The sequence below is a fragment of the Cataglyphis hispanica genome, chromosome 4 (genome assembly GCF_021464435.1).
Source record: "Cataglyphis hispanica isolate Lineage 1 chromosome 4, ULB_Chis1_1.0, whole genome shotgun sequence".
Taxonomy (NCBI): Eukaryota; Metazoa; Arthropoda; class Insecta; order Hymenoptera; family Formicidae; genus Cataglyphis; species Cataglyphis hispanica.
In genome coordinates, this window is record NC_065957.1 from 5,338,353 (window position 1) to 5,352,731 (window position 14,379).

At 29.7% G+C, this 14,379-nt stretch overlaps 2 protein-coding genes and 1 non-coding gene across 6 annotated transcripts; 2 read left to right on the forward strand and 1 right to left on the reverse strand.

Annotated features, from left to right (window-relative positions):
• Window positions 1-4,431: 4,431 nt before the first annotated feature.
• On the reverse strand, window positions 4,432-11,977 carry LOC126848553 (tetratricopeptide repeat protein 17-like). Of its 4 annotated transcripts, none has more exons than XM_050589521.1 (17): window positions 11,940-11,977; window positions 10,600-10,801; window positions 10,229-10,485; window positions 10,015-10,126; window positions 9,707-9,933; window positions 9,309-9,596; window positions 8,889-9,226; window positions 8,602-8,815; window positions 8,275-8,518; window positions 7,959-8,183; window positions 7,630-7,810; window positions 6,970-7,128; window positions 6,395-6,555; window positions 6,002-6,162; window positions 5,348-5,573; window positions 5,012-5,275; window positions 4,432-4,932 (listed from the first exon to the last, which is right to left on the reverse strand). In XM_050589521.1, the coding sequence occupies exons 2-17, from the start codon at window positions 10,708-10,710 to the stop codon at window positions 4,777-4,779; spliced, it is 3,324 nt and encodes a 1,107-aa protein (XP_050445478.1). In that variant the 5' UTR covers window positions 10,711-10,801; window positions 11,940-11,977; the 3' UTR covers window positions 4,432-4,776. The 4 variants fall into 4 exon arrangements, with proteins under 4 accessions (XP_050445478.1, XP_050445479.1, XP_050445476.1 ...); XM_050589522.1 differs by lacking the exon at window positions 11,940-11,977 and adding an exon at window positions 10,870-11,006; XM_050589519.1 differs by lacking the exon at window positions 11,940-11,977 and having other exon boundaries at window positions 10,600-11,008.
• A 255-nt stretch (window positions 11,978-12,232) lies between these two features.
• LOC126848595 (soma ferritin-like) lies at window positions 12,233-13,968 on the forward strand. The gene is made up of 3 exons (XM_050589588.1): window positions 12,233-12,336; window positions 12,685-12,909; window positions 13,622-13,968. Exons 1-3 carry the CDS (start codon window positions 12,238-12,240, stop codon window positions 13,811-13,813), a joined length of 516 nt encoding a protein of 171 aa, XP_050445545.1. The 5' UTR covers window positions 12,233-12,237; the 3' UTR covers window positions 13,814-13,968.
• Trnaa-cgc (transfer RNA alanine (anticodon CGC)) lies at window positions 13,423-13,494 on the forward strand. Its single transcript has one exon. It is a non-coding gene; the product is annotated as a tRNA-Ala (tRNA).
• Window positions 13,969-14,379: the final 411 nt, after the last annotated feature.

The window sequence follows — 14,379 nt, forward strand, 5'->3', positions numbered from 1 at the left end:
ATGCATGTATTAGAAGTATATACAGATACGTACTCTAATTTTTAATTGTACGAGCATGAATAATGTGTAAACGCACAGTGAAACTTCACTGGACGAAAATTGCTTTATGCCTAAAGAAACACCGTGCACAAAATCGCTCACGTTATCGACGTTATTGCCCACGACGAGGACACTGTCACAACAATCGCGTTAAAAGATGCACGAATTAGGTCGACCTAATATTAGTCCCTTAATGCCGGATCCCACTATTTACCGAACGGAGTACTTACTTCACGTCGGTATGTATGTGGGGTACGTTTTAGGGATTCACCTCTTCACAATATCATTAAATACTACCACATTTAACCGGTACTATCAATCACCAGCGAATAGGAGAAACTGCAGCGGCCAGGTCAGAGCCTAATTCTTATAGAAGTTGAAGTGGACAAGTTTTTTAAGCGCTCTATAAAACTGATGTTCCATGGATCTATCAGGATTTAAATCGTCTTTGTGGGAAAGGCTCTGTTCTGAAGATAAACTTGTTGGTGCTCTTCGAGCTACATAATGATCATGTCTTTACTCGGCAAACAGCAAACAAAAAATATGTCAAAAAAAATAATATAAAAATCTGAATAGAAAAGATGAGATATTGTGATTGTACATGTGCAAACTAGTATAGTAGTCGCAAATATATCAGCGTTTTTCGTTGTCTTAGTTTGAGGATATGTAGTCCCTGCACATTTGATGACAAGACGGAAACGGCGATTCTCACTTTAAATTCTTCAGAAGCTGAAATGATAGACGCGACTTGTCAAGATTGAGGGTAGAGACGAGAGTTTGACGTGCACGGACAGCACACGAGCTACCATTCGATCGGTCAACTTCGGTCAACGCAAATACGATTTCGCACGTAATTCTCATGTCCTTATTTCTCAAGAAACACGTGTCTTGCAGCCTTAAAGCAGAACGTCTATTGGTTCCGTCTGTCCAAAGCCATCCTACCATTGGTCGATGGATTAGATGACCACGTGGTGTCGTGCTATATAACCAAGGGTGAACTAGCAAGGTATCGGCAGTTGTGCTCGACTGGTGGCGGATGAAATGTGAAACGTTTTCCGATCGACGATTCGCGTAAACTTCGCATTCGTGGAATAGCATCATCACCAACTACTACCTGAAGAAATTCTTTTGATAGTGCGATTAGCAAAGTTCCACGATTTCTGTTTTTTGGCGATTCTGCAACTTGAAGAATACCTTGACAGAGTGTCTCGCCGTCGCGAGGAATTATTATTTTAAAAAGTATCCTCTTGACATCTTTTGACAAGAACGATGTAACACGGAGTGGATCAAGCAATGATGAATAGACACTCGTGACATCAGCTGGTGTCTATGAATCTATGTGATTCTACGAATCTTACCTCTGATCTTACCAATTCTAAATTTATTCTAAATCCTATATAAAGATTCAATTTTTTTATCTTTAATTGCAGCGATTGAAAGTATTGAAATACTTAATATTAGTTCAAAATTACTTTACCTAGGAACTCCGACGTTTGCAGGACACGTGAGTAATTTTCTTTTGCATGGTGCACATGTAATTTTCTAAATTCGCTTACTAACGATTCACACAATTCTCATCTTGGTTCTTTAACAAGGCCGACGATTGCGATTCGATATTGAAGTTAGAAATTATTTTTAGCTATAGCATTGATAATTTTCACCGACATAATTTTCTGCCTGCCCTACGAGCAGTTCGATTTTTCTGAGGGGATATTAAATCGACAGAGAATGGTTTTTAGCGTAACACTCCGCAAACGGCAGTAGGTCTATCATAAGCGTGCACAGTTAGGAAGATCGAATGTGATGAATTTTGTATTTGAATTGAACTGTCCTACCGGCCTATAGAATCGCCAGATGTCCACTCCCCACAGCTTACTTTACTGCAGAAACGCGTTTTCCATTCTCGATTCTGTGTTACTTATTTTCAAATCTGGTCCAAAGTACTTTTTCTCAAAATTATTTTCAAAATTTTAAAATTAAGGGAAGATCGGTCGATCGGAAAATGAACTTGTATAATATTTCATATATTTTATATATAAAATATATTTTATGTATTTTATATATATATTTTAATATAATAAAGTAAAAATAATATATTTAATATAATATATTATATTAAATATATTATTTTTACTATATTATATTAAATATATTTTATATATTTTATATCTGATAAAATTTTATAATATTTTATATATTAATTATATAAATATTTTATATATTAAAACAATTTTATATATTAATATTTCAATAACTTGTAGAAAAAGAAGAATAATTTTAAAAAATATTTACAAGTTCTATTTTTTTAATTAACGAAATTGTGTCTGAGCGAATGCGGAGGAAAAAAACAAGCATAGAAAAAAAAGTAATTGAACTTTTACATGTTTTATTTATTCATCCGTGACACCTGTACAACCTTGAATATTACTATTCAATCTTTCGAACGATTATACACGATGACGGAAACGATGACAAACATGCATTAAACTAGCATTAAATTAAGACCGAAAGGTCTTAAACATGTTAAATGTCAAATGAAAAATATCTAGTTATGGGAACATCACATTAGGAACGTCTCATTAAAGTTAAAATTTAATCAAATGTTAAACGAGTTATAATGTAAAATAAAGGCCAATATATGATTTATTTAGTTTGGACCTATATTTATGGAATTTTGTTAAAAAGAAAATATCTTTTCATATGTATCTCCGTTTTCTTATTTAGACATGTACATATAATATACAACAATTTTTTTGTGACTTCTTATATTTTAATCAGTAACATAAATTATTTATACTTAGAAATAAAATATAGAAATTCAAATAAAAAATAAATTTCGAGATGTTGAAATCATTTACTTCTTGAAGGAAACAACATGGGCACTTTTTTTTTACTATCTTATGGAAACTGCAGAAAAAAATATGTGCAAGTAAATCATTCAGCAAACTAAACTATAAGTAAGAAAAAAATCAATATGTTTTCTAAATCTTGTCTATACTTTATCATGTATTTAACAAATATAGGCCATAGTTTTAAGTAAAAAGCATAATTTTTTCTCAATCTTATCGTTAATAGAATAATGTAACATTGATAACCGCTAAAATTAAACTTGCTTTGCGTTTTTGCGTTCCTTTAAGGAACATCAGGCCTAATGCACGAAACAATTTATATGAGTCTAGATATGCGGATTGACTTCCAATTGAATACAATAATGACTAGAATAATTGTAAGATGCAATGCGGGGTAAAGTTGGACCCCAGTGCAGCTGCTGGCCACTGCACAAGATTAGAGATAACACTCTTGTGCGTGTGACAGCGACTATTATGGGGCTTCCATAGCACATCACTTTTCGATGCTGGAAACCATCGCGGGAAGGAAAAAGAGACGAAAGTGTTGTTCTTACAGTAAAAATATTAAGTGTTAAGATATCATTATTTGCGTTATCGTGAAAGATACATTATTTGTTCTTTTGCGGAATTGTTGGATAAGTGATTGTAATATATAAAAATAAAATACAGCGTATAAAAAGTATATTAAGTAAATAGTTGTATCATAAAAATAAAATTTTATGTGTTATTGAATGCAATGTCTGTTGTAAACTGGTTTCTTCTACTGAAATTTTAAATTAATGTAAGCAAAAGATCTGAATATATAATCTTTAGCTGATAAAAGATTTTTAAAAACGTCAAATTTCTTACTTATTTAAAACTAAAAAATAGGATTTTTGTTATTTTAATATAGTATATTTCTGCTCATTAATTAATTATATTTGCAAATAAAATTTCTTGATTTGCGTTGAAGATTTGTGTAAGCGACAATTACATTTATTTTTTTGATAAAAATATTTATAATATTAATATTTATTATCAATGTGAGTATATTATATAAAAAGTGCGTGAAAGGAATTAATAATTAATTGGAACATATATTTCAACATTGATTATTTCTGTTACAGATCTATGCGGCTCTTTTATCACATTCCGCCGATAACTTATCTGTATAACTTTATCAACATGGCGATTTTGCATGCCTCATCGACGAGATATTGTAAAAGATTCGCAACTGAATATTCGTTTAGTAAAAGAATTCTGTAGTCCATAGGTTGAGCTACTGATATGACCGATTGTTGGTGACATGACTGTAAGTAAGTAACTGTCTAAACTCGCAAGCAAATAATAATTCGCTATTATTCCCTTTACATATTCGCAAAGTCAGACAGTTCTAATATAAATCAACAAAAAAGAATTTTTCAAAATTTTTATTTTATTTAGATTTTTCACATTAGTAACATATATTACACATATTTGATGAACAAAGAGAAATTGTGGCAACTATAAGAATAAATACAACATTTATAAATAAATAATTAAATAATTAATATATCTAAAAAATTTGTTCGTTGTTTTTTATTCTATACACCAAAATATACATGACATTGTGTGCACGTTGTGTGAAGTCCAATGATTCATTCAAAGAGATTCATTGGAAATTTATATTATTCAACTTTAAATTTTTTAAATAATTTAACGTGTCTGTTAAAAACATTATTATATCTTTAATCTTAAATTAGAATGTTAAACATAATAGTCTATAGTTACACATAATCTATGACAAGACAAAAGCAATTGTCTTGTATTGTTTTGTATTGTTTCCTATGTTCCATATTGATAATGTAAAAAGGCACTTTTAACAATTCGTCTAATTTCTTTGCATTAATGTTTTTTGCAGAAGACGATTTTACAAAATATTGCGCAGTATTTCATCCATCGCGGATCTTTTGTCTTCAAATAACAAGAAACATAATATCACTCGCAACCTCGTAATTGCAGGTTCGAAATTTGGATCGAGCTCAAGGGAGGACTTGTAAAAACTTGCAGCAGTCTCAAAATCACCCTGTAAGAATAAGTATATCAATCGATTTTTTAGTTTATTGTACAAATATAATTTATATTTGGTGAAATATTTAATTTACCAAAGCAGCATAAAGATTAGCGAGAACATAATGATTTATTATAAAATCCGGACCAATTGAAAGTGCTATCTGAGTGACTTCGAGGGCCTCGTAGAAATAATTCTGCGAATTGAGGAAAGAGGCCAGATTTACGAGAAGTATATCTTGCATATCTTTTGGAGTGTTTTCTAGGCTTTGCCATATACAATCCAATGCTTTGCGACTATCACCTGCCGTGCGCCAATAAAATGATGCAGCTATCGCCAAAGTCCAAGAAGCACAATGCTAATTCGAGACAATACGATATTATACATGAATATAAAAACGAAAATATGATTATAATATTTGATTGATTACCTTTTGCAATGCAAATGCAATTTTGGTTCCGAGTCCTTGCAAAGTGTCACTCTGCGTTCCAGTTATCATCATTAGCCATTCGGCCATATCGAGTTCAGTTTTGTCTTGTAGTGACTGCGAAAATTGCACCATTTCGGTTACACGATTCATTTCAGAATTACCTTTGTCGCATATCGGTTGTAAAATCGGAATATCATCGTCCAATGATTTAATCTCATTTTCGACGCTGAAATCAGAATGTCAATTTTTAAAAATAATTTTTGTGCGATAGAGTCTCGTATAATGGGGGATAGATTCTGTGTTGTAAGATACTAATGAGTTATATAAATTTCCAACATACAATATTAAAAAAAAAAAAAAAAATTTTAATTATAACAATGAAATGTTTATTCTATTATTTAAAAAAAAACATGAAAAGATTTAACAGAATTTTTTTATTATGTAATCCAAAATATAATCGAAGTATTAAATTGAAATAAAATTTAAACATAGAAATTAAAAATTTGAAATTTATTTATCGTATTATACAAAATACTATCGCAATTTTTGTACCACAAATTTTATACGAATCCATACTATAGAAATACATTCTATATTATATAGGAGCTTACTATATCTATGTGTGAATTTTCTCATACTTTTCCGACTACGTACGTCATATTTCGTCGTATAAATTCATGAAATACAAATAGAGAAGCAGCCCAATCCTCATATTTAAGCTCATCACATTCATCCTTATTTGGGTAATACGATTCTTTTTGATTGTCAGACATTTTACCAAATGTCCAATCGGTATATGAGTGTAATCGCATGTTCTTTGATATAAAAATTATTTTATATAAATTATTTCACATTGTTCGTATAGATTTAATAAATTCGCGTGAAGAATTTGTAAATTAAGTGCGTAAAATAATATGGAACATTATATTTATATTATGTATAATATATATATATATATATATATATATATATATATATATATATATATATAATATTATAATATTATCTGTTTTAATTATTTCTCTACTATTTGCATCATTTGCTTACATCGTCTGAAATTCGGCTCATATCTATATGTGGTTCATGTAGTTTAGTTGCGCTATTGGGAAGCAATAATGAAGATATAAGATCTTGACGCATATTTTCTTTTTTATTATAATACGATACATCTACTAATTCAATTTTGTGATTATTCCAGCAATATGTCCCTACAATAATATTTTTTTAACTATTGATCAAAATATAGTAAAAAAGAGAAAATTTATACATTATTTCTAAAGAAACAAAAAGTATTTGTTTCATTAAGAAATTTCAATATTAAAACTTACAATATATCAAATATAATAATTTAAATCAATCATTATATGACATCTATAGCAGATAAAATAATAAAGAAGACATATATAAATAAGAATATAATCTTTATTACATACTATTATACAAGGAAAAAAAACAGCAAAAATAAGACAAGGTTACAACATAAAAATGCATAATTAAAAGCAAAATTATATTTTATTTACTTCAAGCAAAAACAAACATAAATTTAAATTTGTGTGAAATAAAAAATACATAGTATAAAAGCACAATGTCTATTTTTAAAATACACGTGCGAAAATACACACCTATTTCTTCAGTCTTTGTTGAAGCATATTTAATATGTTTACAGTTCTTGGCTTGTTGTTTGCGCAAAAGTGTATCACTTGCTTGCAAATTGTATTTAGTAAGTAATACAGAAGGCAGGTTCATAAAATGTTTTGGTGAATTAATTCCTTTCTCACAGCCTATGGTTATGATAATATTTGTCATTATTCATCACAATAACCTGCATTTTTAAAACATAGTACTATTGATAGTGAACAAAATTAACCAATTGAAAAAATATGTAATGCAAATATAAATGTAGATATAAGTAAAAGAAATAAAAATTTTAATTAAGAATTTTTCATTAAAAATATGATTAAGAAACTATTTACACACATAAATCTATATATTTTCTTATTCTCGCTCTATATATATATATATATATATATATATATATATATATATATATATATATATATATAAGATGATTTATACATATATATATACTTTACAAAACCTGTACAAGACAAGATTCAAGATAACTCAACAAAAACTCAAAATAAAATTAATGAATTGTCATATAGAAGATTGTATTAAGTGTTATAAAATGTGTGTCAAATCTAATAATAGTATATAGTTATATAGTAATTTTTTTTTATAATAGCAATAAAACAATCGTAATTATATATACTTAAACATACTTGCTTGATTACCTGTAACAGCATTAAATTTTTCACGACAGGTCAATGTCTTCAATAACATTAAGGCCCTACCATCATATAAGTTTGAATCCACTCTTAACGACTGTTTCAAGTAATGTATAGCTCCTGTATAATTTCCTTTTATATTCAATAATATACCAAGTAAAAAATTAGTCATTGGCTGAAACATATATATCAATTATTGTTAATAATTTTTCTTTATTTGGTCAATATATAAAAACAAGTTTTTTTTAAATATAAACATATTGTTCATATAGTAAAAATGCTCTCTTTATGGTACAAAATTTAATTACATTTTTTATACATACCTCTACAGTGTTAATTTCCAAAGCTTCATTTGTAATTCTTACAGCATCATCAATTAAGCCCACTTTGTGATAGATTGAAGCTATACTAACAAAAGGTACATCCTTGAATTCTTTAGGAACATCATCTAATGCTAACTGAAGACAATCCAAGGCTAAACGAGGTTTCCCAACTATTCTCCAATATAGAGATGCAAGTATTGACAATACCCATGATGCTGCTACTTTCTGATTTGAGATTGATACACAGTTAAATTTTATAATCAAAAATATAATAATTTTATGCTATGTATAATAATAAAAAGATAAATAACATTACCGCCTTTGTTGCTGTTAAAATTCTTTGACCAATTTCCGCAAAGTCCGCAGTTGGAACTAAATTTTGTAAAAATGGTTTCAGAGAAGCGTCCGACGAATGTTGCTGCACAGTCGCATCTAGCAGCGTATGTGTAATATATTTTTTATTAAATGATTTAGGTGCTTGACATATTGGTGGATGCCATGGTAATGGATGCTTCTTCCATGATTCAATATCAATCAATTCGTTTACAAACAAATGTATTCTAGTATTATAGAAGAAAATATATACTATTAATGCACTGCAATGTGGCACAATATATATAAGTACACTTTGAAGTCCACTTACGCATATCCTTTGTTTTCAGGCGACAAATAAATAGGTAGGTATTGTTTTCCATCTCCAAACGTTAGCATGGAACCATCGCAATCAGAAATCTTTGGCCAATAATCAGCTTCAAAAGCCTCATTTCCTTTCTTGATTTCTACATTGTGATACTTTGGATATTTTGTTGGTGATACAAACATATGATCATATTCCACACTTATTTCTGTTGTCATGTCTGTAGTAATATTAAATAAATTTTAACATTAGCATGAAATATATTTCATAATCTATATTTCTTCCAAAAATACCTTTTGTGATATGATTACTGCGTTCTTTTACTTGATTTTGCAGATTTTTTAACAAATGTAGACTACCATGAACATTTTGCAGCATGTTCTCAGCTAGTTTTATCCTATCTCCCAAATCCATGTAAGACAATACAATGTTATTATCAATATTATGAATTGACTTTTCGACTGGATTTATCGCGAGGACATGTAGATTCTGCTCTCGCGCTAAAGCGAGTTTAATTTCCCTGGTGGTGGATTTAATATTTTGCTCCCATAACATATGCTCGTAAAGCTTGAACCATTCTTCCTTCCAATCATGATATGCGTGTATTTCTGACAGTACATTCTGCAAGCGGCTGTAGTAATTGTATAATAAATATCACATACACAGTACACATACACATTTATTTTAAATTAAAAACGACAACATTAACTTACTGATCAAATAATAATAAAGACGTTTCCAATAAATTATGGCATAATATAGCGTATTTCATCTGTTCAGCCTCTCTCGTTTCAGGCGCTAATTTCAAACAGTTATCATAGCACGCTGTAGATCGTTCGAAATCACCGAGAGACGTATAAATATGGCCCAACGCTAGATGATGGTAGCTCTCTATCGGATTATGATCTATCGCTGCGTGTAAAATAATCGCGGCTTCGCCAGAATATTTCGCAGCGTGCAAAATGCCGGCAGTAGTCAGAAGAGGAATATCGCGATATTGCCTTAATCACGTACAATGCTTTCGTTACGAGATCAGTTTGAAATAATACAGCAGTCTTCCGGCGACTCTTTTCTCTAGTATCCCCTAAGGGTGAGTTTCTTATTATATTACCTTGGAGCGCAAACAATAGCTCTACGACTGCACTCTAAAGCATTGTGAGCATTTCCTTTAATCCGCCAATAAATTGATGCTAGATTCAAATATACCCAGGAAGTCTTATTGCGAGATAAGCTATAGGCGAGTTGATGACCAAATTCATTGAGATCAGTACTCGGTGGTAGATACTTCATTAATTCAAGTTCTTCGTATTGGGTAAGATTCTTTCGATTCTGCATTGCCTGATAAAAAAATTAAAAAATAATATACAGACATATTATTGTATAATGCAATCTTTGTGTAAAGAATAATATGTCACGTACTTTAAGATGTTCGAATGTATAGATATTAAAATCTAATGGAAATGTGTTTTGACAGTCTGGAATTGTTTGTTTATCATTAGCCACTACATTATATAACATATAATCATTTTGGCTGTAACAAAAAGTTTTATTTTAAGTATCAAATTGTAAATAATTCTTTAAATTTATTTAAATATTTTATATATAGATATATAATATACTAATAATTACTTACTCTATCCCATCTCTAAGTGTGTAATCGATTATTATACTAGCATGTATATTGACATTAGCCAATGATTTGTCCCATAAAAAACAATCCGAATTAGAATTTTCTGTATCAGCCATGCCTAAACTAACAAATTGATTATCTATGGACACTTCCTTCCTTGAAATTTTCTTATATATAGCATTGGCTGTTTCTCTGCGTTTTTCCTGTTCCAAAAACGCCAGAAGGTCGTAGGGCCGACGCATATCAAAAACACTATCATGCTGTCATGAAAAATGTATGCTAAATCATTAGAAGATAATGCAATGTGCTTGGTTCATTTAGAAAGATTGAAACGTTTCTTGTATCTATAAAATTATACAGGAAAAAAGAAATACCTGCGGCTGAATTTTTCCATTTTCAGTGACATACCAATGCCTGGTAGCCGAAATTTCGAGTATTACCGCAAATATAGTAATAATTTTGCAAGATACACTGTTCCGTATCATTTTTCGCGATATAACCTCATATGACTGAATCCTTTTCAGATTTTCCGATTTTGTGTTTTCGACGAGAAAAACGTTACAACGAAGATCATAACTGCGAAAACGAGTGCGTTTTTGCATATATTGAGATTCGTAGTAAACATATCAAAGTTATTATATTACGTCATGTATTTGTCTTTGAAGAATGACTCGCAACTCGCAACATAATATAACGCGGCATCAGTGACCGTCAACAACAAAAGAGTCAGCTGAGAGGCTGAGACCTGAGACGCCAGCTGACTAATCGACAATCGGCTATCATTATCGTTGAGTTTGTACATATATATTTTTTAAATAACATCTTGTATTCTATATGAAATGTATATATAAAGTATATTATTGCAAATTAGAAGGAATTATAAGAAAAAATTTGTTCTCTATGATTGATGATAATTAAAATATTTCTGAAAAATATAGAATAAGTCTACTGCGAATTATTACACAAAAGCGTGTTTGAGTATACGCGGTAGAATAAATTTTAAATTTAAAAAAAAAAAAAGGAGAAACCTTGTAAAATGTTATCTTAAGTATGAATGATTTTAATTTTTATATTTCCAATTTTTTTTTAACTTGCAAAATGCATTCTCCTCAGACATATCATTCATCTATCCATACAAATTTGTAGTTATATCTTATCTGTTATATCTTTCCCACATCGCATACAATTAATATATTTATAAAATATATGTATAAAATATTTATAATAATTATTTGAATATTTCATAAATATTTATCAAAATAGTTTATGAATATTTTTATGATCTTAGATTTAACAGATCATAAAGATTTATATAATAGCAATATTTTGTAAATATTTTTATAAATATTTTTATAATATTTTTATTATATTTTATAATAAAATTTGTCTAAGATCACAAAAATATTTATAAAATATTTTGATAAATATTTATAAAATATTCAAATAATTATTATTTAAATAAATATATTATTATATTATTATATTAATACATTATAGAGTTATAAGTTATATATTTAAAATATTATAATTCTCGTAAATAAATTCTGTGATAAATTTCATTTTTGTAGTTCCCGTTATCACTTTAAATATGCACATATCACCTAAAACGTAATTTTCCTACGCGCTAAAAAAGATATTGTCATTTTTTGTGCCTATAATATACCGGTGCCCCTTATTCAGAGGCGTCTGTTTTTGCTCGAGTGTTCCAACTTACAATTAACAATAAGCCAAGGCCAGAGTGAGAGAGAGAGACAGAAGATTTTTCCTTGCCGATATATCACCGGGAAGTCGCGCCTGCGTATAGATTGCATTCCGACTATTTCGTCGTAGAATATTTTGAAAGCCCGTAGAGACTCGCGGCACTGTGCACAAGTAACTCGTTACCCCTCGTAACGTACAAACGATCGCTTATCGATTCGCGATTTATTAACAGTCCTCCGCGAAAAATTTTCTCATATCTAGTCAAACGCGAACGATTACGCCGTACTAATAATTTGTAATAATTTGTAATCATGAGTTTGGTGCGACAAAACTTCCACGAGGAATGCGAGGACGGGATAAACAAACAGATCAATTTGGAGTTATATGCCAGTTATGTCTATCTGTCAATGGTGAGTCGGTGTATTGATCAGATTCGGATTTTAACCCGTTTCATCCTTGGCATCCCGTGATCGAAGCACCCTACAAAGCTCCCTCTCATTGGTTATGTCTGATGCACCCTGATAGACACCCACATACACACGTGTATCAGCACTACCCCTTTAATCTGTCATGCCATGCAATCTGTCATAATAAAATTTCCATCGTCAAAAATCGAATAAAAACGCATTTATATGAACAAATGTCGAAATTTAGAGAGATACAATGCATTTGGTGGATTAAAAAACCTAAGACATTATTTTATCCTCGTGTGCGAAGTCTTTCGCTTATCGATTCATCCTACATGCTTTTCGTTACAGGCGTACTACTTTGACAGGAGTGACGTCGCATTACGGGGCCTGTACAAGTATTTTAAAAAAGCTTCGGACGAGGAACGCGAGCATGCTATGAAATTCCTGACTTATCAAAATAAACGAGGCGGCGACATCGTGCTGATGGACATTCAGGCGCCGACCAGGAGAGATTGGAACAGCGCGAAAGACGCTATGACAGAGGCACTACAGCTGGAGAAAAAAGTGAACCAGGTGTGTGTATGCGGCGTCATTGCGCGTAATCGATACCGTCGAGAATTAAAAGAAAAAAAAAACAGTATATAAACTTTTTTGACATACTTGAAAATGTTAAATTTTAATTTTAATTTTAATTTTAATTTTATGAATTTTTGATCAATATTTAATAAATAATTTTATACAAGTATTTCTGATAAACAATCTGATAAAATTTATGATAATAATTAATATTTATTCTAAGCATTATACTTTGCAGATAAAAAAAATAATGATCTTATTGTTAATAATTTACATTGTTAATCATATATATATTATATATATTACTAATAATATTGTTAGAGAGTCATCAGTAAGACGATATTATCATGATAAATGGGTCGATAGTTAATAAGAAAGATCAAGTGTACGTCTTGCTAATCAATTTTCAGGATTTCTCGTGCCATTTGTTAATTTAATTATCACGATTCGTTTGCTGAATACACGCATATCTCTTGAAATACCATGATTTTAAGCTACGTTGTTAGAATCGGGGGTGTAACTCAGTGGTAGAGTGTCCGCTTCGCATGCGGAAAGTCCTGGGTTCAAATCCCAGCTCCTCCAAACCAATTTTTTTTTTCGTTTTAATATTATATAAATATAAATTTGTTTTCAATTTGTTTTCACATAATTTAATTTACAAAAATATATAACATATTTATTCACGATTGATATTTTTTTATTTTTACAGAAACTACTTGAATTACACGGGATTGCTTCGATGCATAACGATGCAAATTTCATGGATTTTCTGGAGACTGAATTTTTACAAGAGCAAGTGGATGCGATAAAAGAGATATCTGATCACGTGACGAATTTAGAGAGAGTCGGAGAAGGTCTCGGCATTTTTATTTTTGACAAGGAGTTGACGGATCAAGATTAATCAAATAACATCGTATTTCAAAAATCTGCCAAATTTAAGTAGGATTTTAGATAAATATTGCAAAACACTGTGTTAATCATATTATATCGTATGAAAAAAGTTGCTATAATGTGATAAGTATTAAATAAAAGCAATAATATGCATATATATATATATATATATATATATATATATATATATATATATATATGCATATTGTTATTGATATTGTAATTTTGGAGAAACAACTATTGCGATTTTATCATAAAACTACTTGTATCAATTTATCGTGCAATTAATAATTTAGAGCGGCTCTTTAAAAAAAAAAAAAATATATATATATATATATATATATCGTATTTGTAGACTTTCTATACAAATTATTATATAACTGCACATTGCGTTTTAAATAGAATAAAAATAATAGAAAATGCTATTGCAAATCAAATATGTATATGTATTTGTTCACTTTATCTTCAAAATAAAATATTCGTTATACACTAATACATTATTTATACAAATCATTAGAAAAAAACTTTTAGGAAACTTTAGAAAAATATACCCAATAAGCAGATAATATTTTTAAA

Bases quoted from the DNA above. Each gene is read 5' to 3' on its own strand.
- LOC126848553 (XM_050589519.1), bottom strand. From the start codon at position 10,827: ATGCAAAAACGCACTCGTTTTCGCAGTTATGATCTTCGTTGTAACGTT. The intron at 9,597-9,706 runs GTAATATAATAA...TACGTGATTAAG, and splicing joins GCTATTGTTTGCGCTCCAAG to GCAATATCGCGATATTCCTC. The intron at 8,519-8,601 runs GTAAGTGGACTT...CTATAATACTAG, and splicing joins CCTGAAAACAAAGGATATGC to AATACATTTGTTTGTAAACG.
- LOC126848595 (XM_050589588.1), top strand. From the start codon at position 12,238: ATGAGTTTGGTGCGACAAAACTTCCACGAGGAATGCGAGGACGGGATA. The intron at 12,337-12,684 runs GTGAGTCGGTGT...TTTTCGTTACAG, and splicing joins GTTATGTCTATCTGTCAATG to GCGTACTACTTTGACAGGAG. The intron at 12,910-13,621 runs GTGTGTGTATGC...TTATTTTTACAG, and splicing joins TGGAGAAAAAAGTGAACCAG to AAACTACTTGAATTACACGG.